General features: G+C 31.0%; 1 protein-coding gene and 1 long non-coding RNA gene across 2 annotated transcripts; both read left to right on the forward strand.

Annotated features, from left to right (window-relative positions):
* Positions 1-859: 859 nt before the first annotated feature.
* LOC9324523 lies at positions 860-3093 on the forward strand. The gene is made up of 9 exons (XR_002334142.1): positions 860-1192; positions 1419-1492; positions 1674-1907; positions 2082-2132; positions 2231-2296; positions 2387-2448; positions 2527-2642; positions 2735-2841; positions 2978-3093. It is a non-coding gene; the product is annotated as an uncharacterized LOC9324523 (long non-coding RNA).
* A 106-nt stretch (positions 3094-3199) lies between these two features.
* On the forward strand, positions 3200-5403 carry LOC110224197 (DNA primase small subunit-like). The gene is made up of 6 exons (XM_021010042.1): positions 3200-3245; positions 3360-3436; positions 3510-3561; positions 3647-3726; positions 3814-3922; positions 5203-5403. The coding sequence occupies exons 1-5, from the start codon at positions 3200-3202 to the stop codon at positions 3826-3828; spliced, it is 270 nt and encodes an 89-aa protein (XP_020865701.1). The 3' UTR covers positions 3829-3922; positions 5203-5403.
* The last annotated feature ends 19723 nt before the right edge of the window (positions 5404-25126 follow it).

A 25126-nucleotide genomic window follows, 5' to 3' on the forward strand; every position in this document is an offset into this window, starting at 1 on the left:
AGGCTTTTGTTGCAGCAAGAAAACAGAGCAGAGAGATATTAGAGATGAGAATAGAGAAGAAGGGAGCACACACACGTTTAACGAGTTCAGCAGTGTCAATGTGACACTACCTACATCTCGCCGAGACCTTGTCTCGGAATCCACTAGAAATGAACAAAGATACAAGAGATATTACAATGTGAAAACACCTTCTCGCTAACACACTAATACTCTGTATCACACCCTTGTTCTAATGAGAAAACGCACCCCAAAGCTAATGCTTTCTATGTGTTCCTCTCTCACCCTCTTTCTACATTGTGTGCTGCTACAATCTCTCTCACGTCCCCAACTACTTAAATACAAGGAGACATCCTTAAACCTAGTGCACAAGATGACAAAACACAAAGGCTCCTCTTTGTGGTCCCAAAAGTAACTTAACCCTACAATAATTATTTGAGAAGTAGAAACGCACCATATTGAAAGTTAGGGCATTGGAGGCCTGTGGTTAAAAGTTAGAATGATTTGTCCTAAACACCCTTAATGAATTGTTCTTCTCGAAATTTCTTCTTCTTCGTAATTAGGGGTATATAAGTCTAATCGTGTGTTGATCTCTATAATAATGTCCTAAACACCCTCGACTTCGAAATTTTTTGTTCTTAATTGTTAGGGGTATATAAGTCTAATCGTGTTTCGTGATGATTAGTCTTAATCACCCTTAATTTTTTTTTTAATATAGTGTAATCGTTGGGGATACGAATGTCATAATGTCTCGACTTTAAGAATTATGGAATCTTAGCTTAAATTTATTTGTTAATTTTTTGGATAATTCTATATCTTAGTAGTTAATATTCGTTTTTGTTAGTTTTCTGATTTAGTTTCTAATTAAAAAAGTTAAATTTCTTAAGATAATATGGGAGGTTTGCCCTAAGTTTGAGGCTATAAATACAGAGTTTCTGCCCCACAGTTACGAACCAGATTTTTATGTTCAATAAATAGTTTTGATATTAGGGTTTTTTATATTTCTTATCGAATTTCTTATCATGCGATTATGCTTTTTGTTATATGAATTTGTTGGTTGTTCTACGAATTATTATTATTTTTTTTACTGATTTTGTATCTTTTGATTTCTGTTTTAGGTATACCGATCGTGAAGCTTCGATAAAAACGAGTTTAGACAAACGAGTTGCTGAAGTAAAAAAGAAAGTATGATAAGGTATTATTAGTGTTTGTTTTAATTTCAGTGCGTTTGTATTTTTATTTTTTGGTTTGATCGATTATTGTGAATTAATCTCTATTTCCTATGTATACATTATGGTACATCCTGCATCCCTGGTTGGTCATCAAGAACAATAGATCTTTTTGCTGTAAATGATTTTCCAAAATTATACGTATAATAAACCGTAATTCGCTTTGTTTTAAGGAAGTTTTTACCTTTAAAGCTGTCAGGTGAAGGTAATGGACTATTGACAGAAGCAACAATGAAACATGCCTTTGACTTGCCATCTGTGACGAGGTACCCCAGAGAATTTCACCACTTTTATTATGTTTTATTTCCACTATTTGTATGGTTGAAGAACTTATGGGCAGCTTAGTGGTGTTGGACTTCTATGAAAAAGTTTAATAGTGGTTATAGGAAATTAGATACACTAATTTCTCCTCAAAAACTTTTTGTTTTGGTGTGTTTATACTTTTAGTAATCCATCTGGTGACTCTAACTCCGTGTCGGTTTGTGACTTCACATTTGATGGTAAAGGTACGCTATTTAATCAATTCTAATATGTTGTTTTTGGAATCGATATTATTTTTATAAATCTTTGCAATATCTAAATTTCAACTACGATGCACGTGGAACTTATGGAGTTTGATCTCATACAAGGCAATAATGATTTGCTTTTATTTTGGGAGTTGGATCATCGTTCTCTGCACTGGTAAATAACTTACTCATTTTCTTTTATTTCCATCGTTTCGTCCTTGCCCATCAAGTACCCACATATTAATTAGGTCTTTTACTTTACTCACCAAAATATCAGTTTTGTTACGTCTTGGTATTGATTTGGTAGTTTTACAAGTTGTTATAACAGTAGAATTTCATGTGTTGGTAGGTTGGTGATTATGACATAGCAAAGAAGGAAGACAACATTGGGTTGAGAACGGTACTTGTATTTACTCCTGTTTTTTTTTTTTTTTCTCAAATGAAAGCTTATAACAAGTTTGGTGGATTGTATATTTGTCTGTGTTTGTAAATCTATAGATAGGAAACATCCTGGTTGTGATGAACAAAGATCAGCAGTCTCTGAATACTTCCGTGTTTATAAAGGTAGTGTTTTGAAGAGCTAATTATGGTGTATTTTGGTGGTTTCTGGCATTGCGAAATTCTCTTGAGTTTAATTATAAACATGTGACACAGGGAAATGAGAACAGTGCCAAAAATGTCGATCTGATGGGTCATTCTCATCAACCGTTTCTCGCGTACGGGTTTCTCCATCACCTCTGCCTTTCCGATTTCAAAAACACTGTCTTTGCTACTAATTTCTTCAGGGCTTTCAGGAGATCATGTGTGGACTTTTTAAAGAATTTCTTTGAGGATGAGTTACATGCAACTCAAAGTATATTCTCAAGCAAAGAAAAATATGAGAAGATACTTGGCATGATAACAGATGAAGGTATGAAAGAGTGTTGATGTATATAAGCGACGTCCTAATCTCAGTTTGGTCATTTACAATGATTTACATCTTCATGACAAATATTCAATCAGAGCTGAGAGGGGAGTGGGAGAATTCTGCGAGATCATCTCCATCAGAAGAAGCCACCAGCCTTTTAAGGTGGGAGCAGCTTAAAACGCTTCAATCAAAGAACAACAAGGTGTGTGATGTTTTATACGAACTGAAAACATGTATGTTAGTGTTGTGAAAAGCCGAGACTTCTTTCACTCAGCTATTAGCTTGATGAACTTGAATCCTAGATTTGCTCATCTTCAATTCTGTATCCAATTTTGTAGGCTCTATCACTGCGGACATGCGTAGAAGAAATTGTCTTCAACTTTATATATCCTCGAATTGATTTGGAGATTAGTTCTACTCTATGCTACAATTCCTTTTCTTAAACCCACGGTGCTATTATGGTAAATATTTTTCCTGGCTATACAAGATCATGGAGACCTGACAAGTTTAGTGACGGTTAAGTTGTATGGTTCCTTCTTTTATTTCAGGTCTCCAAATAAATGAACCATTTGCTTAAGGCACCCTTCTGTGTCCATCCAAACACAGGTCCCTTTCATTGTTTCTTGAATATATCATACCAGTTGATTAGACTCATGTTCATACTTAGTTCGATATATGTCTGTGAGGTCAAATTCTTAATATAGGTCTTCTGGCTTTCAGGTCGTGTCTGTGTTCCTATTGATCCGAATAACTGCGATGAGTTTGATCCATTATTGGAAGTTCCAACACTTTCACAGGTAATATAATAGATAATCTGATACGTATGGATTTTTCCTTATGCTACATAATTCATTTTCAAACTGTTTTCAGATCATAGAAGAAATCAACTCAGCAGGCCTCAATATGGATGTGGATGATGATAGTACGTTCTCTAATCCTATCAGTGTTGAATTATTTTGGGTTAGACTTTACTAGCATAAATCATTACAGTTATTTAACACCTGCAGATTCAGATAGTAGTTTACTTGGGAAATCAATCAACTTCTCCAGATCCTCTTTCCTAAAACGGTTACTAAAATCCTGCAAGGTAAATCTCTCATTGCTCTACTTTTACCCACGGTTTTGGATTGGTGCTTGATCATATTGAAAACTATGTAAAACGGTTGTGATGTAGTTGTTGGAAGAGTGATAATATGTTAATGCAATAGTCTACATGAAGAAATTGAGAGTTCATACAAAAACAAAATTGCTAAGACTAAGGATTCATTCAGCTGGTGACTAAGGTATTGAGTGTAATGCGGTTTATAGTCTGCTTCTTTCAGTCTTAATTTTGATTTAAGTTTGGTTAAGTTTGTAATGTACGAGCTTCACTAAGCTTTACAATTGATTACGAGCATATTGTTAGAGTAAAATTCTTTTAGAGGTAATGGAGAAAGTGTTTAAGTATTTGAGAGAGAGTTTTAGAAAATAGAACTTTTATTACTTTGATTTTAACTTGAAGACAACTTCATAACCTTACAACAAATGAGAGAGGGAGGAGGTATTTATAGCCAAAATATCTAAAATATTTTAATCCTAAATCTAGATTATTCTATCATAATATCTAGATTATAATAATACAATTATCTCGATTTTTATGTTTAAGGAGGTGGAGATGGTTCTAGAGAATTTCTAGAATTTTTAAGGAGGTGAGATGATGATATTTCTAGAGAAAACTCTAGAACTTGGATTTGGCCCATCAAATGATTATTGGGTAATTGACCTAATAATCTCCACAATAATTAATTGAGAAGTAGAAACGCACCATATTCAAAGTTAGGGCATTGGAGGCCTGTGGTTAAAAGTTGGAATGATTTGTCCTAAACACCCTTAATGAATTGTTCTTCTCGAAATTTCTTCTTCTTCGTAATTAGGGGTATATAAGTCTAATCGTGTGTTGATCTCTATACTTATGTCCTAAACACCCTCGATACGAAATTTTTTGTTCTTAATTATTAGGGGTATATAAGTCTAATCGTGTTTTGAGATGATTAGTCTTAATCACCCTTAATGAATACACTATCAAATCTAGTTTTCTATTTTTTGGTGAGGGTAAAACAATAAAATCGTGTGAATTTTATTAAAATATGGAATATTTCGTTTTTTAATATTAAAATATAGAATATTTCGTTTTTAAATATTAAAATATAGAATATTTCGTTTTTTAATTTTTATAAAAATTTAAGATAGATACTAAAATATATTACGAATATTTTTATCAAGAAATTTTCCAATTTTAAAAAATAAATTTTTAGAGATAATTATGACGGTGTGCCCTAGATATTAAACTATAAATATAGAGCCGCAACCACACCATTAGAACTCAGATTCGTTAGCCTAAACATATCGTTTTGATATTATAGCTTTTTTTTTTGTTGCTTTGGTTCTTTTATGGATCGATTTATTTTGCGTTATTATTTTTTACCTTTTCTTGAGGTTATATTTGTATTGTTATTATCTTGGTCTATGAATTATCAAGATTGTTATTGTTTTGCTGATTTGTATCGTGTGAATTATGTTTTAGGTAACCGCTCATGGGAGTTTCTATCAAGAGATTGAATGAACGAGTTGATGAAGACATGCCTCTTCATTAAATTCATTAACAAACTTTTTACATCAATCGTGAGTCCTCTTTAATTTTAGTTAGCGCTTCTCTTATGTCTCTTTGTAAATTACTTACAATTTTATAATTTGTGTTGGTTTAATTATTGATAGTTGTCTCTCATCGGATCTGATGTAAAATAATTTTTTACCATGCACTACATACCGAAATAATTTTTTTTTTTGTCAATGTTACTCATAATTTTTGTGTTTTTGAAGGCGGAGCATTGCGCTGATGCGAAAGTGATTTACAAGTTTTTGGAGGTCAATGAGATTGATAAGACACATGCTGTCTACTACATAGCTTATGCTTTGCACATGGGAGTTTAAGAATAAGGTGAAAACTGCTAAGGAGATCTTCAATCTCGGAATCTCTAGGTAATATTTATTACGAATGAATAGACATGTAATCATATATACTTTCATGTTTCTGCTCCTTACATTATAGACCCTTATAAATTTACTGATTTTCTTTGCTTCCATCTACACAGCTTACCAGAGAGACTCATAATTTTCTCAGATTTTGTTTTGCTTCTTCTTTTTCTAATTAGCATATTTCTCTCGATCGATATTTTATGACGGAAGATGATTTGAAGCAATAATCTTCCAATTCTCTTGATTTATAGGGTTTTTAGATTTCACTATTATAAGTTTTTTCTTTGTTTCGCATATTTCTCTCGATTGTAATCATTCAAGATTGAGGAAGATTTGTAGCGATTATTACTGTAAGAATTCTTCAAATCCTCTTGATTTCTAGGATTTCTAAATTTCACTATTATAATGTTTTCGTTTTTTCTTTTGGTTTTTATTTTTTCGTTTTGAAGAGGCTTTTGATATTTGCACAACCGAAAAATTCGTGTTTCAAAGTTTTTTTTCTTCTGTGAATTACAAGTTCTTTCTTCTTCTTTTTTGTTGGTTTTAATTGATTTTGTTTTTGGTTCGTGTTTTTTTTTTTTTTCTGTAGCGCTTTGCATAATTTGATAAGCATGAAATTGTTGCGATCAGTTGTGGTTTATTGCTTGTGTTTTTCTGTTTTGTTTGATTTCTTTCTTATTTTGTTTTTCATTCGAACCCAAGAGAGATCATAGGCAGACACTCAATTATTAGTGTTTTGTTAGAATCTTTCTTTGGCACATTGTCCCGTCGAGTTTGGACCCATGGCTTATGGGAAATTTTGACCTGAGACTGAAAACCGATCCTTTATCCACGGCTTATTATTTCGACATATATACTTGGGATTGGTTTCAGTTTACTGGTCAAAGATCAAGTTACCCACGGCTTAAAACATCATCAGTCTTTAGATAGAGACTGAGATTCGGAAAACGAATTATTTAGACAAAATATTGGATTGGGTTATGTTTGGTGGAAGGAAAATGGTACCCACGGCTTCAAACATTAGTCTTTAGACTGAGGCTGATTCGACCATTGATCCTTCATGGTACCCACGGCTTGAAAATCTCTAGACATGGATCATGTTCGTTTTGTTCTTTCAGTTTTTAGACAAAGAGACAGTATCCATGGCTTAAACATCATCAGTCTTTAGACCAGAGACTGAGATTGGCTTATGTTTGGTAGAAGGAAAATGGTACCCACGGCTTAGAACATTAGTCTTTAGACAGAGACTGAGATTGGCTTCTGTTTGGTAGAAGGAAAATGGTACCCACAGCTTAAAACATTAGTCTTTAGACAGAGAATGAGATTTACTTATGTTTGGTGGAAGGAAAATGGTACCCACGGCTCAAAACATTAGTCTCTTTATGTTCGTAAGGAGAGAACTAAGATTTCCAGTTTGATTAAACGAAAACATATTAAGAAATGGCAGATGGAAATCACATATATGGTAAAGCTAACTTAATATTTAATTCATCAGTTACCTTCTCATTAGTGACTGAAATCTCTCTTCTGGGTTCTACTCTTTGCATGGTATTGTGGAAAACAAGTACGTAACAAAACTAAGAGTTGCCAGAACTAAGAGTTGATTCGTATGGTTGTTGCTAGAACCAGTTCTTGGTTCATATAACTTTCTCCTTGCATTTAAATTGTTTCCATTTTCTTAAACTTAGTGATCGCGTTGCCAGAACTAAGAGTTGATTCGTATTATTAACACTGCTCATGCCGCATATATGTAAATTAGATCACTTTTTAGCTTTGTTTTGAATTATTTTGGAATATGATTTCTATATAGATAAACGTGTGTTTATTTTGCTGATGATGAGTTTGGCTATAACCATGATAAATACAAAGAAAGAGCATAATTGACGGCTTTCTATAGTCTTATGAAAGAGATCTTGATAAACGTATAAATCGTTTGCTGATTGAAGAGTTTTCCTATAACCATTATAACAAAAAAAGGGGCAAAATTGACGGTTTTCTGCAGTTCGATGAAAGAGATCTTGATAAACGTAGAAATTATTTACTGATTGATGAGTTTGGCTATAACCATGATAACATAACAAAAGGAGCAGAAATGATTGTTTTCTACAGTGTAATGAAAGAGCTCTTGATAAACGTATAAATTATTTGCTCATTAATGAGTTTGGCTATAACAATGATAACTGAACAACATAGACAAAATGGAGGGTTTTTTGTAGTCCGATGAAAGAGATCTTGATTAACATAGAAATTATTTGCTGATTGATGAGTTGGGCTATAACAATTATAACGAAAAGAATGAGCAAGATTGATGGTTTTCTGTAGGCTCACGAAAAAGCTCTTGATAAACTTAGAAATCTTTTGCTGATGATGAGTTTGGCTATAACCATGATAAATACAAAGAAGGAGCAAAATTGACGGCTTTTTATAGTCTTATGAAAGAGATCTTGATAAACGTATAAATCGTTTGCCGATTGAAGAGTTATCCTATAACCATTATAACAAAAAAGGGGCAAAATTGACGGTTTTCTGCAGTTCGATGAAAGAGATCTTGATAAACGTAGAAATCATTTGCTGATTGATGAGTTTGGCTATAACCATGATAACATAACAAAAGGAGCAGAAGTGACTGTTTTCTACAGTGTAATGAAAGAGCTCTTGATAAACGTATAAATTGTTTTCTCATTAATGAGTTTGGCTATAACAATAAAAACTGAACAACATAGACAAAATGGACGGTTTTTTGTAGTCCGATGAAAGAGATCTTTATTAACATAGAAATTATTTGTTGATTGATGAGTTGGGCTATAACAATGATAACGAAAAGAATGAGCAAGATTGATGGTTTTCAGTAGACTCACGAAAAAGCTCTTGATAAACTTAGAAATCTTTTGCTGATGATGAGTATGGCTATAACCATGATAAATACAAAGAAGGAGCAAAATAGACGGCTTTCTATAGTCTTATGAAAGAGATCTTGATAAACGTAAAAATCAGTAATTAGCTGATTGGAGAGTTTTGCAATAACCATTATAACGGAAAATGAGCAAAATTGAAGGTTTTCAGCAGCCTGATGAAAGAGCTCTTGATTAACTTAGAAATTATTTGCTGATTGATGAGTCTGGTTATAGCCATGATAACAAAAAAATAGGAGCAAAATTGACAGTTTTCTACTGTCTAATGAAAGAGCTCTTGATAAACGTATAAATCATTTGCTGATTGATGAGTTTGGCTATAATAATGATAACAATAAAAGAGAGCAAAATAGACACTTTTCTACAGCCTGATGAAAGAGCTCTTGATAATTGTAGAAATCATTTGCCGATTGATGAGTTGGCTATAACCTTGATTACAAAAAAAGAAGCAAAATTGACGGTTTCTTTTAGCCTCGAGAAAGAAATATTGATAAACGTAGAAATTATTTTCTGATTTATGCGTTTGGCTATAACCATGATAAAAAAAAAACAAGAGGAGCAAAGTTGACTGTTTTCTGCAACTTCATGAAAAAAACTCTTGATAAATGTAGAAATCATTCGCTGATTGATGAGTTTGGCTATAACCATGGTAAGACAACAAGAGAGACAAAATTGATGGCTTTCTGTAATTCGATGAAAGAGACCTTGATAAATGTAGATATCATTTGCTGATTGATGTGTTTAGCTATAACAATGATAAAAAAAAAAGAGCAAAATCGGAAGTTTTCTAGAGGTTCATGAAAAATCTTCTGATAAAAGTAGAAATTTTTTGCAGATGATGTAATACCATGATAACAAAAAAAACGAACAAAATTGACGGTTTTTTACAGTCTGATGAAAGAGCTTTCGATAAACGTAACAATCATTTGTTGATTGAAGATTTTTGTTATAACCTTTATAACGGAAAAAGAGCAAAATTGAAGATTTTTTGTAGCCTAATGAAAGAGCTCTTTATTAATATAGAAATCATTTGATGATTGATGAGTTTGGCAATAGCCATGATAACAAAAAAAGAAGAGTAAAATTGACAGTTTTATGCTGTGTAATAAAATAGCTCTTGATAAACGAATAAATCATTTGCTGATTGATGAGTTTGGTAAAAACATTGATAAAAAAAAAAGAGAGCAAAATAGACAATTTTCTACAGCCTGATGAAAGAGGTTTTGAGAAACGTAGAAATCATTTGCTGATTGATGAGTTGGTTATAAACAATGATAACCGTAAATATCATTTGCTGATTGATGAGTTTGGTTATAACCATGATAAAAATAAATATGTTGATGGGTTTCTTTAACGTAATGAAGGAGCCCTTGATAAACGTAAAAATTATTTGCTCATTGATGAGTGTGGCTATAACCATGATAACAAAACAAGAGAGAAAAAACTGACGGCTTTCTGCAATCCGATGAAAGAGAATTTGATAAACTTAGAAATCATTTGCAGATTGATGAGTTTGACTATAACTATAATAACGAAAACAATGAACAAAATTGACGATTTTCTGCAAGTTCATAAAAAAGAACTTGATAAACGTAGAAATTATTTGCTCATTGATGTGTTTGACTATAAACATGATAACAAAACAAGAGAACCAGAATTGACGGCTTTCTATTGTCTAATGAAAGAGATCTGGATAACCTAGAAATCGTTTGCTGATTGAGCAGTTTGGCTATATCAATGATAACGAAAAAGGAGCAAAATTGACAGTTTTCTGCAGGCTCACGAAAAAACTATTGACAAATGTAGAAATCATTTACTGATGATGAGTTTAGCTATAACCATGATAACAAAAAAAGAGGAGAAGATTTGACGGTTTTCTGTAGTCTCATGCAAGAGCTCTTGATAAACTTAGAAATCGTTTGCTGATTGAAAAGTTTTGCTATAACCATTATAACGGGAAATGAGCAAAATTGATAAGTTTTTACAGAATGATGTAAGAGCTCTTGATAAACGTAGAAATCATTAGCTGCTTGATGAGATAGGCTATAACCATGATAACAAAAAAATGAGCGAAACAAACGGTTTTTTTACAGCCTAATGAACACCTATTGATAAACGTAGAAATTATTTTCTGATTTGTGAGTTTATATCCATGATAAAAAAATAAGAAGAACAAAGATAAAGGTTTTATGCAGCCTCATAAAAAAGCTCTTGATAAAGGTAGAAAATATTTGTTGATGGTGAGTTTGGCTATAACTAGGATAACAAAAAACAAGAAAAAAAAATTCACGGTTTTCTCCTATTGATGAGAGCTCTTGATAAATGTATAAATCATTTGCTAATTGAAGAATTTTGCTATAACAATTATAACGAAAATTTTGTAGAATTGACAGTTTTCTTCAACTTCATAAAAATGTCCTTGATAACCATAAATATCATTTGCTGGTTGATGAGTTTGGCTATAACCATGATTAAAAAAAAAAAGTTGATGGGTTTCTGCAACGTAATGAAAGAGCCCTTGATAAACGTAAAAATTATTTGCTCATTGATGAGTGTGGCTATAACAATGATAACAAAACAAGAGAGACAAAATTGACGGCATTCTGTAATCCGATGAAAGAGAACTTGATAAACATAGAAATCATTTACTGATGATGAGTTTGGCTATAACCATGATAACAAAAAAAGAGGAGAAGATTTGACGGTTTTATGTAGTCTCATGAAAGAGCTCTTTATAAACGTAGAAATCGTTTGTTGATTGAAAAGTTTTGCTATAACCATTATAACGGAAAATGAGCAAAATTGATAAGTTTTTACAGAATGATGTAAGAGCTCTTGATAAACGTAGAAATCATTTGCTGCTTGATGAGATAGGCTATAACCATGATAACAAAAAAATGAGCGAAACTAACGGTTTTTTTACAGCCTAATGAACACCTATTGATAAACGTAGAAATTATTTTCTGATTTGTGAGTTTATAACCATGATAAAAAAATAAGAAGAACAAAGATAAAGGTTTTATGCAGCCTCATGAAAAAGCTCTTGATAAACGTAGAAAACATTTGTTGATGGTGAGTTTGGCTATAACTAGGATAACAAAAAACAAGAAAGAAAAATTCACGGTTTTCTCCTATTGATGAGAGCTCTTGATAAATGTATAAATCATTTTCTAATTGAAGAGTTTTGCTATAACAATTATAACGGAAATTTTGTAGAATTGACAGTTTTCTTCAACTTCATAAAAATGTCCTTGATAACCATAAATATCATTTGCTGATTGATGAGTTTGGCTATAACCATGATTAAAAAAAAAAGTTGATGGGTTTCTGCAACGTAATGAAAGAGCCCTTGATAAACGTAAAAATTATTTGCTCATTGATGAGTGTGGCTATAACAATGATAACAAAACAAGAGAGACAAAATTGACGGCATTCTGTAATCCGATGAAAGAGAACTTGATAAACATAGAAATCATTTGAAGATTGATGAGTTTGACTATAACTATAATAACTAAAAATATTGAATAAAATTGATGGTTTTCTGCAAGCTCATGAAAAGAACTTGATAAACGTAGAAATTATTTGCTCATTGATGTGTTTGGATATAACCACGATAACAAAACAAGAGAATCAGAATTGACGGCTTTCTATAGTCTAATGAAAGTGATCTTTATAAACCTAGAAATCGTTCGATGATTGATGAGTTTGGCTATAACAATGATAACGAAAAAGGAGCAAAATGGACGGTTTTCTACGGGCTCACGAAAAAACTATTGACAAACGTAGAAATCATTTACTGATGATGAGTTTGGCTATAACCATGATAACAAAAAAAGAGGAGAAGATTTGACGGTTTTATGTAGTCTCATGAAAGAGCTCTTTATAAACGTAGAAATCATTTGTTGATTGAAAAGTTTTGCTATAACCATTATAACGGAAAATGAGCAAAATTGATAAGTTTTTACAGAATGATGTAAGAGCTCTTGATAAACGTAGAAATCATTTGCTGCTTGATGAGATAGGCTATAACCATGATAACAAAAAAATGAGCGAAACTAACGGTTTTTTTACAGCCTAATGAACACCTATTGATAAACGTAGAAATTATTTTCTGATTTGTGAGTTTATAACCATGATAAAAAAATAAGAAGAACAAAGATAAAGGTTTTATGCAGCCTCATGAAAAAGCTCTTGATAAACGTAGAAAACATTTGTTGATGGTGAGTTTGGCTATAACTAGGATAACAAAAAACAAGAAAGAAAAATTCACGGTTTTCTCCTATTGATGAGAGCTCTTGATAAATGTATAAATCATTTTCTAATTGAAGAGTTTTGCTATAACAATTATAACGGAAATTTTGTAGAATTGACAGTTTTCTTCAACTTCATAAAAATGTCCTTGATAACCATAAATATCATTTGCTGATTGATGAGTTTGGCTATAACCATGATTAAAAAAAAAGTTGATGGGTTTCTGCAACGTAATGAAAGAGCCCTTGATAAACGTAAAAATTATTTGCTCATTGATGAGTGTGGCTATAACAATGATAACAAAAGAAGAGAGACAAAATTGACGGCTTTCTGTAATCCGATGAAAGAGAACTTGATAAACATAGAAATCATTTGAAGATTGATGAGTTTGACTATAACTATAAGAACTAAAAATATTGAATAAAATTGATGGTTTTCTGCAAGCTCATGAAAAGAACTTGATAAACGTATAAATTATTTGCTCATTGATGTGTTTGGATATAACCACGATAACAAAACAAGAGAATCAGAATTGACGGCTTTCTATAGTCTAATGAAAGTGATCTTTATAAACCTAGAAATCGTTCGATGATTGATGAGTTTGGCTATAACAATGATAACGAAAAAGGAGCAAAATGGACGGTATTCTACAGGTTCACGAAAAAACTATTGACAAACGTAGAAATCATTTACTGATGATGAGTTTGGCTATAACCATGATAACAAAAAAAGAGGAGAAGATTTGACGGTTTTATGTAGTCTCATGAAAGAGCTCTTTATAAACGTAGAAATCGTTTGTTGATTGAAAAGTTTTGCTATAACCATTATAACGGAAAATGAGCAAAATTGATAAGTTTTTACAGAATGATGTAAGAGCTCTTGATAAACGTAGAAATCATTTGCTGCTTGATGAGATAGGCTATAACCATGATAACAAAAAAATGAGCGAAACTAACGGTTTTTTTACAGCCTAATGAACACCTATTGATAAACGTAGAAATTATTTTCTGATTTGTGAGTTTATAACCATGATAAAAAAATAAGAAGAACAAAGATAAAGGTTTTATGCAGCCTCATGAAAAAGCTCTTGATAAACGTAGAAAACATTTGTTGATGGTGAGTTTGGCTATAACTAGGATAACAAAAAACAAGAAAGAAAAATTCACGGTTTTCTCCTATTGATGAGAGCTCTTGATAAATGTATAAATCATTTTCTAATTGAAGAGTTTTGCTATAACAATTATAACGGAAATTTTGTAGAATTGACAGTTTTCTTCAACTTCATAAAAATGTCCTTGATAACCATAAATATCATTTGCTGATTGATGAGTTTGGCTATAACCATGATTAAAAAAAAAGTTGATGGGTTTCTGCAACGTAATGAAAGAGCCCTTGATAAACGTAAAAATTATTTGCTCATTGATGAGTGTGGCTATAACAATGATAACAAAAGAAGAGAGACAAAATTGACGGCTTTCTGTAATCCGATGAAAGAGAACTTGATAAACATAGAAATCATTTGAAGATTGATGAGTTTGACTATAACTATAAGAACTAAAAATATTGAATAAAATTGATGGTTTTCTGCAAGCTCATGAAAAGAACTTGATAAACGTATAAATTATTTGCTCATTGATGTGTTTGGATATAACCACGATAACAAAACAAGAGAATCAGAATTGACGGCTTTCTATAGTCTAATGAAAGTGATCTTTATAAACCTAGAAATCGTTCGATGATTGATGAGTTTGGCTATAACAATGATAACGAAAAAGGAGCAAAATGGACGGTTTTCTACAGGTTCACGAAAAAACTATTGACAAACGTAGAAATCATTTACTGATGATGAGTTTGGCTATAACCATGATAACAAAAAAAGAGGAGAAGATTTGACGGTTTTATGTAGTCTCATGAAAGAGCTCTTTATAAACGTAGAAATCGTTTGTTGATTGAAAAGTTTTGCTATAACCATTATAACGGAAAATGAGCAAAATTGATAAGTTTTTACAGAATGATGTAAGAGCTCTTGATAAACGTAGAAATCATTTGCTGCTTGATGAGATAGGCTATAACCATGATAACAAAAAAATGAGCGAAACTAACGGTTTTTTTACAGCCTAATGAACACCTATTGATAAACGTAGAAATTATTTTCTGATTTGTGAGTTTATAACCATGATATAAAAAAATAAGAAGAGCAATAATGAAGGTTTTATGCAGCCTCATGAAAAAGCTCTTGATAAACGTAGATATCATTTGTTGATGGTGAGTTTGGCTATAACCTGGATAACAAAAAACAAGAGAGCAAAATTGACGGTTTTCTCCTATTTGATGAAAGAGCTCTTGATAAATGTATAAATTTTTTGCTAATTGAAGACTTTTGCTATAACCATTATAACGGAAAATGGGTAAAATTGACAGTTTTCTGCAACTTTATAAAAATGCCCTTGATAACCGTAAATATCATTTGCTGATTGATGAGTTTGGCTATAACCATGATAAAAAAAAAGTTTATGGGTTTCTTTAACGTAATGAAAAAGCCCTTGATAAACGTAAATATTATTTGCTCATTGATGAATGTGGCTATAACTATGATAACAAAACAAGAGAGGCAAAATTGACGGCTTTCTGTAATCCGATGAAAGAGAACTTGATAAACATAGAAATCATTTGCAGATTGATGAGTTTTACTATAACTATAATAACGAAAAACAATGACCAAAATTGACGGTTTTCTGCAAGCTCATGAAAAAGAACTTGATGTGTTTGGCTATAACCATGATAACAAAACAAGAGAACCAGAATTGACGGCTTTCTATAGTCTAATAAAAGAGATCTTGATAAACCTAGAAATCGTTTGCTGATTGATGAGTTTGGCTATAACAACTATAACGAAAAAGGAGCAAAATTGACGGTTTTCTGCAGGATCACGAAAAAACTATTGACAAACGTATAAATCATTTACTGATGATGAGTTTGGCTATAACCATGATAACAAAAAAATGAGCGAAACTAACTGTTTTTTTACAATATAATGAAATACCTATTGTTAAACGTATAAATTATTTTCTGATTTATGAGTTTATAACCATGATAAAAAAAACAAGAAGAGCAAAAATGATGGTTTTATGCAGCCTCATGAAAAGGCTCTTGATAAACGTAGAAATTGTTTGTTGATGATGAGTTTGGCTATAACCACGATACCAAAAAAAAGAGAGCAAAATTGACGGTTTTCTCCTATTTGATGAAAGAGCTCTTGATAAATGTATAAATCATTTGCTACTTGAAGAGTTTTGCTATAACAATTATAACGGAAAATGGGTAAAATTGACAGTTTCCTGCAACTTTATAAAAATGCCCTTGATAACCATAAATATCATTTGCTGATTGATGAGTTTGGCTATAACCATGATTAAAAAAAAAAAGTTGATGGGTTTCTGCACTGTAATGAAAGAGCCCTTGATAAACGTAAATATTATTTGCTCATTGATGAGTGTGGCTATAACCATGATAACAAAACAAGAGAGACAAAATTGACGGCTTTCTGCAATCCGATGAAAGTGAAATTGATAAACATATAAATCATTTGCAGATTGATGAGTTTGACTATAACTATAATAACGAAAACAATGAAGAAAATTGACGGTTTTGTGCAAGTTCATAAAAAAGAACTTGATAAACGTAGAAATTATTTTCTCATTGATGTGTTTGGCTATAACCATGATAACAAAACAAGATAACCAGAATTGACGGCTTTCTATTGTCTAATGAAAGATATCCTGATAAACCTAAAAATCGTTTGCTGATTGATGAGTTTGGCTATAACAATGATAACGAAAAAGGAGAAAAATTGACGGTTTTCTGCAGGTTCACGAAAAAACTATTGACAACGTAGAAATCATTTACTGATGATGAGTTTGGCTATAACCATGATAACAAAAAAAGAGGAGAAGATTTGACGGTTTTCTGTAGTCTCATGAAATAGCTCTTGATAAACGTAGAAATCGTTTGCTGATTGAAAAGTTTTGCTATAACCATTATAACAGGAAATAAGCAAAATTGATAACTTTTTACAGGATGATGTAAGAGCTCTTGATAAACGTAGAAATTATTTGCTCCGTGATGAGATAGGCTATAACCATGATAACAAAAAAATGAGCGAAACTAACGGTTTTTTTATAGCCTAATGAAACACCTATTGATAAACGTAGAAATTATTTTTTGATTTATGAGTTTATAACCATGATAAAAAAAACAAGAAGAGCAAAAATGAAAATTTTATGTGGCCTCATGAAAAAGCTCTTGATAAACGTAGAAAACATTTGTTGATGGTGAGTTTGGCTATAACCAGGATAACAAAAAACAAGAAAGCAAAATTGATGGTTTTCTCCTATTTGATGAAAGAGCTCTTGAAAAATGTATAAATTATTTGCTAATTGAAGAGTTTTACAATAACCATTATAACGAAAATGGGTTAAATTGACAGTTTTCTTCAACTTTATAATAATGCCCTTGATAACCATAAATATCATTTGCTGATTGATGAGTTTGGCTATAACCATGATTAAAAAAAAAAAAAAGGGTGATGGGTTTCTGCAACGTAATGAAAGACCCCTTGATAAACTTAAAAATTTTTGCTCATTGATGAGTGTGGCTATAACCATGATAACAAAACAAGAGAGACAAAATTGACGGCTTTCTTCAATCTGATGAAAGAGAACTTGACTATAATAGAAATCATTTGCAGTTTGATGAGTTTGACTATAAATATAATAACGAAAATAATGAACAAATTTGACGGTTTTCTGCAAGTTCAAAAAAAGAACTTGATAAACGTAGAAATTATTTGCTCATTGATGTGTTTGGCTATAACCATGATAACAAAACAAGAGAACCAGAATTGACGGCTTTCTATAGTCTAATGAAAAAGACCTTTATAAATCTAGAAATCGTTTGATGATTGATGATCTAGGCTATTACAATGATAACGAAAAAGGAGCAAAATTGACGGTTTTCTAAAGGCTCACGAAAAAACTATTGACAATCGTAGAAATCATTTACTGATGATGAGTTTGGCTATAACCATGATAACAAAAAAAGGGTTGATGGGTTTCTTCAACGTAATGAAAGAACCCTTGATAAACGTAAAAATTATTTGTTCATTGATGAGTGCTGCTATAACCATGATAACAAAACAAAAGAGACAAAATTGATGGCTTTCTGCAATCCGATGAAAGAGAACTTGATAAACATAGAAATCATTTGCAGATTGATGAGTTTGACTATAATTATAATAACGAAAAATAATGAACAAAATTGACGGTTTTCTACAAGCTCATGAAAAAGCACTTGATAAACGTAGAAATTATTTGCTCATTGATGTGTTTGACTATAACCATGATAACAAAACAAGAGAACCAGAATTGACTGCTTTCTATAGTCTAATGAAAGAGATCTTGATAAACCTATAAATCGTTTGCTGATTAATGAGTTTGGCTATAACAATGATAACGAAAAAGGAGCAAAATTGACGGTTTTCTGCAGGCTCAGGAAAAAACTATTGACAAACGTAGAAATCATTTACTGATGATGAGTTTGGCTATAACCATGATAACAAAAAGAGAGGAGAAGATTTGACGGTTTTATGTAGTCTCATGAAAGAGCTCTTGATAAACGTAGAAATTATTTGCTGATTGAAAAGTTTTGCTATAACCATTATAACGGAAAATGAGCAAAATTGATAAGTTTTTACAGAATGATGAAAGAGCTCTTGATAAACGTAGAAATCATTTGCTGCTTGATGAGATAGGCTATCACCATGATAACAAAAAAGAGTGAAACTAACGGTTTTTTTACAGCCTAATGAAGCACCTTTTGATAAACGTAGAAATTATTTTCTGATTTATGAGTTTATAACCATGATAAAAAAACAAGGAGCAAAAATGAAGGTTTTAAGCAGCCTCATGAAAAAGCTCTTGATAAACGTAGAAATCATTTGTTGATGGTGAGTTTGGCTATAACCTGGATAACAGAAAAAAAGAGAGCAAAATTGAGGGTTTTCTCCTATTTGATGAAAGAGCTCTTGATAAATGTATAAATTATTTGCTAATTGAAAAGTTTTGCTATAACCATTATAACGGAAAATAGGTAAAATTGACAGTTTTCTGCAACTTTGTAAAAATGCCCTTGATAACCATAAATATCATTTGCTGATTGATGAGTTTGGCTATAACCATGATTAAAAAATAAAAAGTTGATGGGTTTCTGCAACTTAATGAAAGAGCCCTTGATAAACGTAAAAATTATTTGCTCATTGATGATGGTGGCTATAACCATGATAACAAAACAAGATTGACCGCTTTCTGCAATCCGATGAAAGAGAAATTGATAAACATAGAAATCATTTGCAGATTGATGAGTTTGACTATAACTATAATAACGAAAAATAATGAACAAAATTGACGGTTTTCTGCAAGCTCATGAAAAAGAACTTGATAAACGTAGAAATTATTTGCTCATTGATGTGTTTGGCTATAATCATAAAAACAAAACAAGAGAACCAAAATTGACGGCTTTCTACAGTCTAATGAAAGAGATCTTTATAAACCTAGAAATCGTTTGATGATTGATGAGCTTGGCTATAACAATGATAACGAAAAAGGAGCAAAATTGACGGTTATCTACAAGCTCACGAAAAAACTATTGACAAACGTAGAAATCTTTTTATATGCGTTCTACAATGATACCTTTTACCTCTGATCCATGTGATGGTGGTTATTTTCGTATTGCGTCTCTTAACCCTAACATGGGTGAGTGGTCTGTCTCGGTGAAGATTTTGAATTGTTGGTCTGTTTCGCGTGGCACGGGTAGAGAGCTCAATATGATTTTGGGTGACGAGCATGTTAGTTTTTTGATAACTTACCTTCTATACATGTTTTCGATATTAAATTGAATTGGTTTTGTCTTTAACGTTTTATTTGCAGTTCACCCAAATCCAAGCCGTTGTTCGTGATGAATTAATTGATAATTATCTTTCAAGATTGATAATCGATGAGTGGGTGAGCATTAAAAATTTTGATGTATCACGGGTTAACAGCATATTGAGACCAGTACCGCATAGATTCAAGATTGTGTTTCGTTCGGACACTTTAGTGCAAAGTATTAATATGTGCTCCAGTAGAACCTATTTCAATCTAACTGAGTTTGTGAGTATATTGAGTGGTATTGTTAATCCGAATATTTGCGTTGGTAAGCCTAATTTGTAAATTTATTTGTGCTTTTGGAGTTTATTTGCGGTTCATGTTCTGACTGTATTATTCATGTGTGTGTTTCATAGATGTTGTTGGCAAAATTGTCAACGTGAGAGAGTTGGTTTTTGTTCCTTCCGTGGAACATTCTCAAGGAGGATATTTTGAGCTGTACTTTGATTTACGTGATACTGAGTAAGTCACTATTCTTTTAAAGATTTAAACCAGAATATAAAGTCTTATGACTTCTTCAAATCTTAAAATTAGGTGTATCCATCTAGAGTGTCGTTTAACGGGTGACCTTGCAGTCGAGTTCTATGACTTATGGAAGCATCGTTCACGTAACACAGTGATATGTATTATCAAGTTTGTGAAATTAGAGCTATCACAGGAACATAGGTGGAGATGTACCAATGTTACCGGAAGTACGAGGATTATGTTGAATCCGGATCTCAGTATTACCGACGAGATGCTTTGTTGGTAAGTATTTTTTTTTTCCGTTTACAATCAAAACTCTAAAGTTGGCGACTGGACATTCACTGTTTATGGTGTTCTAAATCGGATGTCAGGAATCCTGAAAATGACCAAGTACCGATCATCACACCAAAGGAGAATGCCATGGAGTGATGATGTTCGTTGATTTCTTATTTTGTTGGTGAATGATTTTAAAAGATGATTTATTATTATTTTTTTAGCATTTATAATATTATTGAATTTTTTAAATTTCATCATTTTCCATAATTTTACCACACTAAATCCTAAACAATTTACCATATTTTTCTTACACTACCAAGTAACACCTAAACAATCCCTTATTTCACATGATTTTACCATTCATACAACATTCTTCCCGCGCATGTGCGCGGGCAATCACCTAGTAGTTAATTAAAGTAAATTCATACAGGCAAACACGTTTAAAAAGCTTCAAAATACAAAATGTTATCTTAAGGAGGTTAATTAAGTTTTCTCATTATATATATATATATATATATATATATATATATATATATATATATATATAATTTTATAAACTATAAGAATTATATCAATGGTGTATATAAAAATTACATTATATACTACATATATTATCACTGTTTGTCTCATGATAACTAATTTAAGCTTTTTAAAAAAAAAAAAATTAAGCTATTTTGAGAACCCTACAAAACCAAATATCACTATCCATGGATTTTCATTGCCTTTGTGTATATACTATATTACCATATCCCTATTTGTTGTTACCTTTTTGAATGGTTAATTTTTGAGGACAAGGATTGCATTGAAGGGGCTCAATTGGTAGAAATTAAAGGTTAATTTTAAATTGCAAATAAAGAGACCCAAGCCACTTGTGCTTTCCCCACTTAGGTCCACTATGTTGTCTCTTTTCGCCACACAACACTACAGTAAAACCTCTATAAATTAATACTCTATAAATTAATAATTTCTATAAATTAATAAATTCTTCTGGTTCCTAGTTGGGACTAGTGTAAAATATGACATAAATCGATAAATTAATAAGATAATAATTTTTTGAAAATCTCATATAAACATATGGTCCCATCGATATCATAAATTAATAATTGTATAAACTTATCAATATATATATATATATATGATATAAATTTATATATGTTATATTTGAATTACTATGATATATATTTAAAGTATTCTATGAAAAAATAATAATAAAATATGACTCTATTATTCAAAAAAAGTTTGTGTTGTTTTTTTTTAAACTTAATAATTGCTTCTCTACTTGTAATTAGTTTTTAAAAGATATTACTTATAAAGAAAAAAAAATATTTTTAGATAAAATGTTTTTAAGAAATTACAAAATTAGTAAAATCTCTCTATAAATTAATAATTATTAATTTATCGATAAATTAATACCTCTCTAAATTAATAAAATTTGCTAGTCCCAACATTATTAATTTATAGAGATTTTACTGTATATGACAGATTCACTTGTAGACAACTTGATCCCTACCATCACCTAATGATTGATACATTTTTTTCAACTTTGCGAATAAGAAGAATTATAGAGTATTCAGAATCAATTGGGAATGATTGAAGTAGATTATGATTCTTATATAATTTGGGTGAATTTTTTCTTACAAAAGTTTTGGCATAGAAAATTTAATATGCCATGCAAAACGGTAGTAATTTTTTGACAGAAAAAAAAACGGTAGTTATTTTTTTGGGTTTTTTTTTCTTCGAATGAGATAATATTGGTAACATTATGCCTAAATGATTTGCTACGTTTAATAAATTAATTATTTGGCCAAGAAATGATATCTAAATGACTGATTATTCGATATGGCCAGTAATTCCATCATAGACAAAATAAGCATAGTATTTTTTCCTAACATTATAGTAAATCTAATTAATCTCTTAAACTGATTAATCGATTGAAGCGATCGACAAAATATAACATAAAATTATGTTAAATAGATTAAAAATCTTTCAACTTCCATTTAATTTGTCAAGACATCTCTTATACTTTAAGTTAACGCTTAAGACCATCAGCAGTGACAAATGTGTTTGTGTTGGTGTAAGTATTTTTTAGTATTATAATTTAAAGCAAAAGAGAAAAGAGAAAGAGAAAGAAGGAGAGAGATAGAGAGAAAAAGTGTTACACCCGAGTGTAAACCGAGTGTAAACTTACACCCAGGTGTGAAGAGAGACAATTTTTTCGTTTTTTTTAATACCTACACCCCAAGATTCACATCCACCTACTTGTGCCACTGCTGATGCTCTAATGGTTACTACAAATGTCAAACATTGTCGATTGTTGTAAAACGTTTAATAGTTTAGCATATTTCTTTTAGATCGCATTTGAGTGTGGCGGCCAAAGTTTGTCATATTAGGACTTTAATTAAGACTTAACCACTTCATTCTTTCAAAACAACAAACACGTGTGCTATTAATATCGTAATTATTACTTAATCCCCATCACCGAGTGCATTATGAACCCCATATGTCCACATGCTTCTTCCAATCTACTATACATTTTTCAACACTTTTAAGGGATCCTAATCGGGTCGGATTTTGTTTCAATTTTAACCCGAAAATCTAAATCGGATCTTTCCTTAAATTTTGACAAAATTAAAAAACGAAATTAATTAATAAAATCTAAAATATATATATTTTCTCAACTAATTACTATATCTAAACTCTTTATTTATGATATATTATTTACGATTTTTATAGATAAAGAAATCAAATATGATGATTTAATGCTAATATAACAAATTTGAGCTAATTTCCTAAAACCTTTCTACCTAATTTATACATAAATATATGATTCTCATTTCACTTTTATTTGATCTTATATTTATATTATTTTGAATTACTGTAAAATATATGTAGTTAATAAAACCTTAGATTTTTTTCTGCATATGCTATGATTCAAATTTTTTGAAACGGACATATATTACTTAATGGATGAAGAAAAAAGTATGTGCGTAATATATATTAACATTTTTGAAGAACAAATTTGCGCATTTAATCAGGTCATTATTTTTTCTGACCCGGAATTGAATCATTCGGATATTTCCTTAATTTCTATAATTATCCAAAATGGGACCGTATACTACGGGTGAAATCCTAAAATTAACAAATCAAAATAAAATTATTTAGTATTTTAAGATAAAATTATAAATTATTTTTACGGGTTTGTCCAAAAACACACACTAATTTGAAAATATATATATTATGGAAACCATTTGAAAGCAAACTTTTAAATTAACTCAAATTATATGTCTTTTAAATAAAAGTGTTATTAAAAAAATAACAAAATGATGTTTAATTTCACAGGACGGGAATATATAGTGAGACGGGTTTGGATCGATATTAATACGGGATAATATACCACGGGTGAAATCCTAGAATGAACAAATCAAAATACAATTATACAATCTTAAACACTAAACAAAACAAATACAACTTAAAATTTTTATTTTTTAGTTACAACGCATGTGATCCGCGGTATACAACAAATAATATTATTCACAACAAATTCATCAGTTTACAAAATGATTAAAAAAAATCAAATAACTAACGCGGGTCATATCCTAGTTTATTACAAAACTGAACACGTTCGTTCATATATAATTGAGTATAATAAGATCTTAAATACTATAAATACAATTAATTAAAAGAAAAAGGTTAAGTTTTTGCCAATAGCTTATACGCAAGTGGTTAGCCAATTCTACTTAACTTTAGTGCTCAAAAAATGAGAATCCACCTCAACTATATAAATGACGTATAATTTAGAAAAACTACACTAATATAACAACCCTTAAAGTTACAAATACTAGTTCACCTCTCTTGCTCTCTTATCAAAATATATCTCAAATTTAATTTTGAGATAATAACCAACTGAATCCGTCATCATCCATTAAAAACACTAAGCTAATATCCATAATTTGGATTAAATTAAATTGATGAAGTAATCTTCTAGGTATTTTTTTTTTGTATTTATTTTATCATTTGGTGTATTTCTCTAATTTTTGAAAATATAATTCAGCCTAGTTTTTATTTATTTATCTGTTTTTAGCTACATTGTTCAACACTTATTTACGATTACTTATTAAACATATTATATTTAACATATTTTTAAATGAGCAAAAGTCTAATGTTGACCTAGCTAGTATCTTATATTTGCCTTTAAAAATTTCAACTTATATTCATTGTAACTAAGACCATATTTATCGGGCCATCACGAGGCTAGAACTGTTTTTGGCCCGATCTTGTGTGCACGTGTCATCCGCTGATTCGTTGCGATTTTTGATAACGAAAATCGTTTTTCATTTGTGACAAAATCGAAAACAATTCTCAGCCCTTCTCTCTCGTGGCGATTTTGCCGGCTTCTTTCCTTCGCCGATTTCGCACCGATTTCCGGCCAAATCGGAGCCAAATTAATCGCTGCTTCACCTCGCCGTCGTTCTCTGCTGTCTCCCAAAGCCCGTAGGTACGTGTTATCATCTGAAAGTTTGAGATTTAGTGGATTTAGTTTTACAAGTCGATGTAGGTTTAGGTTTGGGTTTTAGTATCCGAATATATG

This window comes from Arabidopsis lyrata (genome assembly GCF_000004255.2).
Source record: "Arabidopsis lyrata subsp. lyrata unplaced genomic scaffold ARALYscaffold_2, whole genome shotgun sequence".
NCBI classification, from domain to species: Eukaryota; Viridiplantae; Streptophyta; class Magnoliopsida; order Brassicales; family Brassicaceae; genus Arabidopsis; species Arabidopsis lyrata.

Coding starts and splice junctions, on each gene's coding strand:
- LOC110224197 (XM_021010042.1), top strand. CDS start 3,200: ATGAACCATTTGCTTAAGGCACCCTTCTGTGTCCATCCAAACACAG. Junction 3,246..3,359: donor CTGTGTCCATCCAAACACAG/GTCCCTTTCATT, acceptor TCTGGCTTTCAG/GTCGTGTCTGTGTTCCTATT. Junction 3,437..3,509: donor AAGTTCCAACACTTTCACAG/GTAATATAATAG, acceptor AACTGTTTTCAG/ATCATAGAAGAAATCAACTC.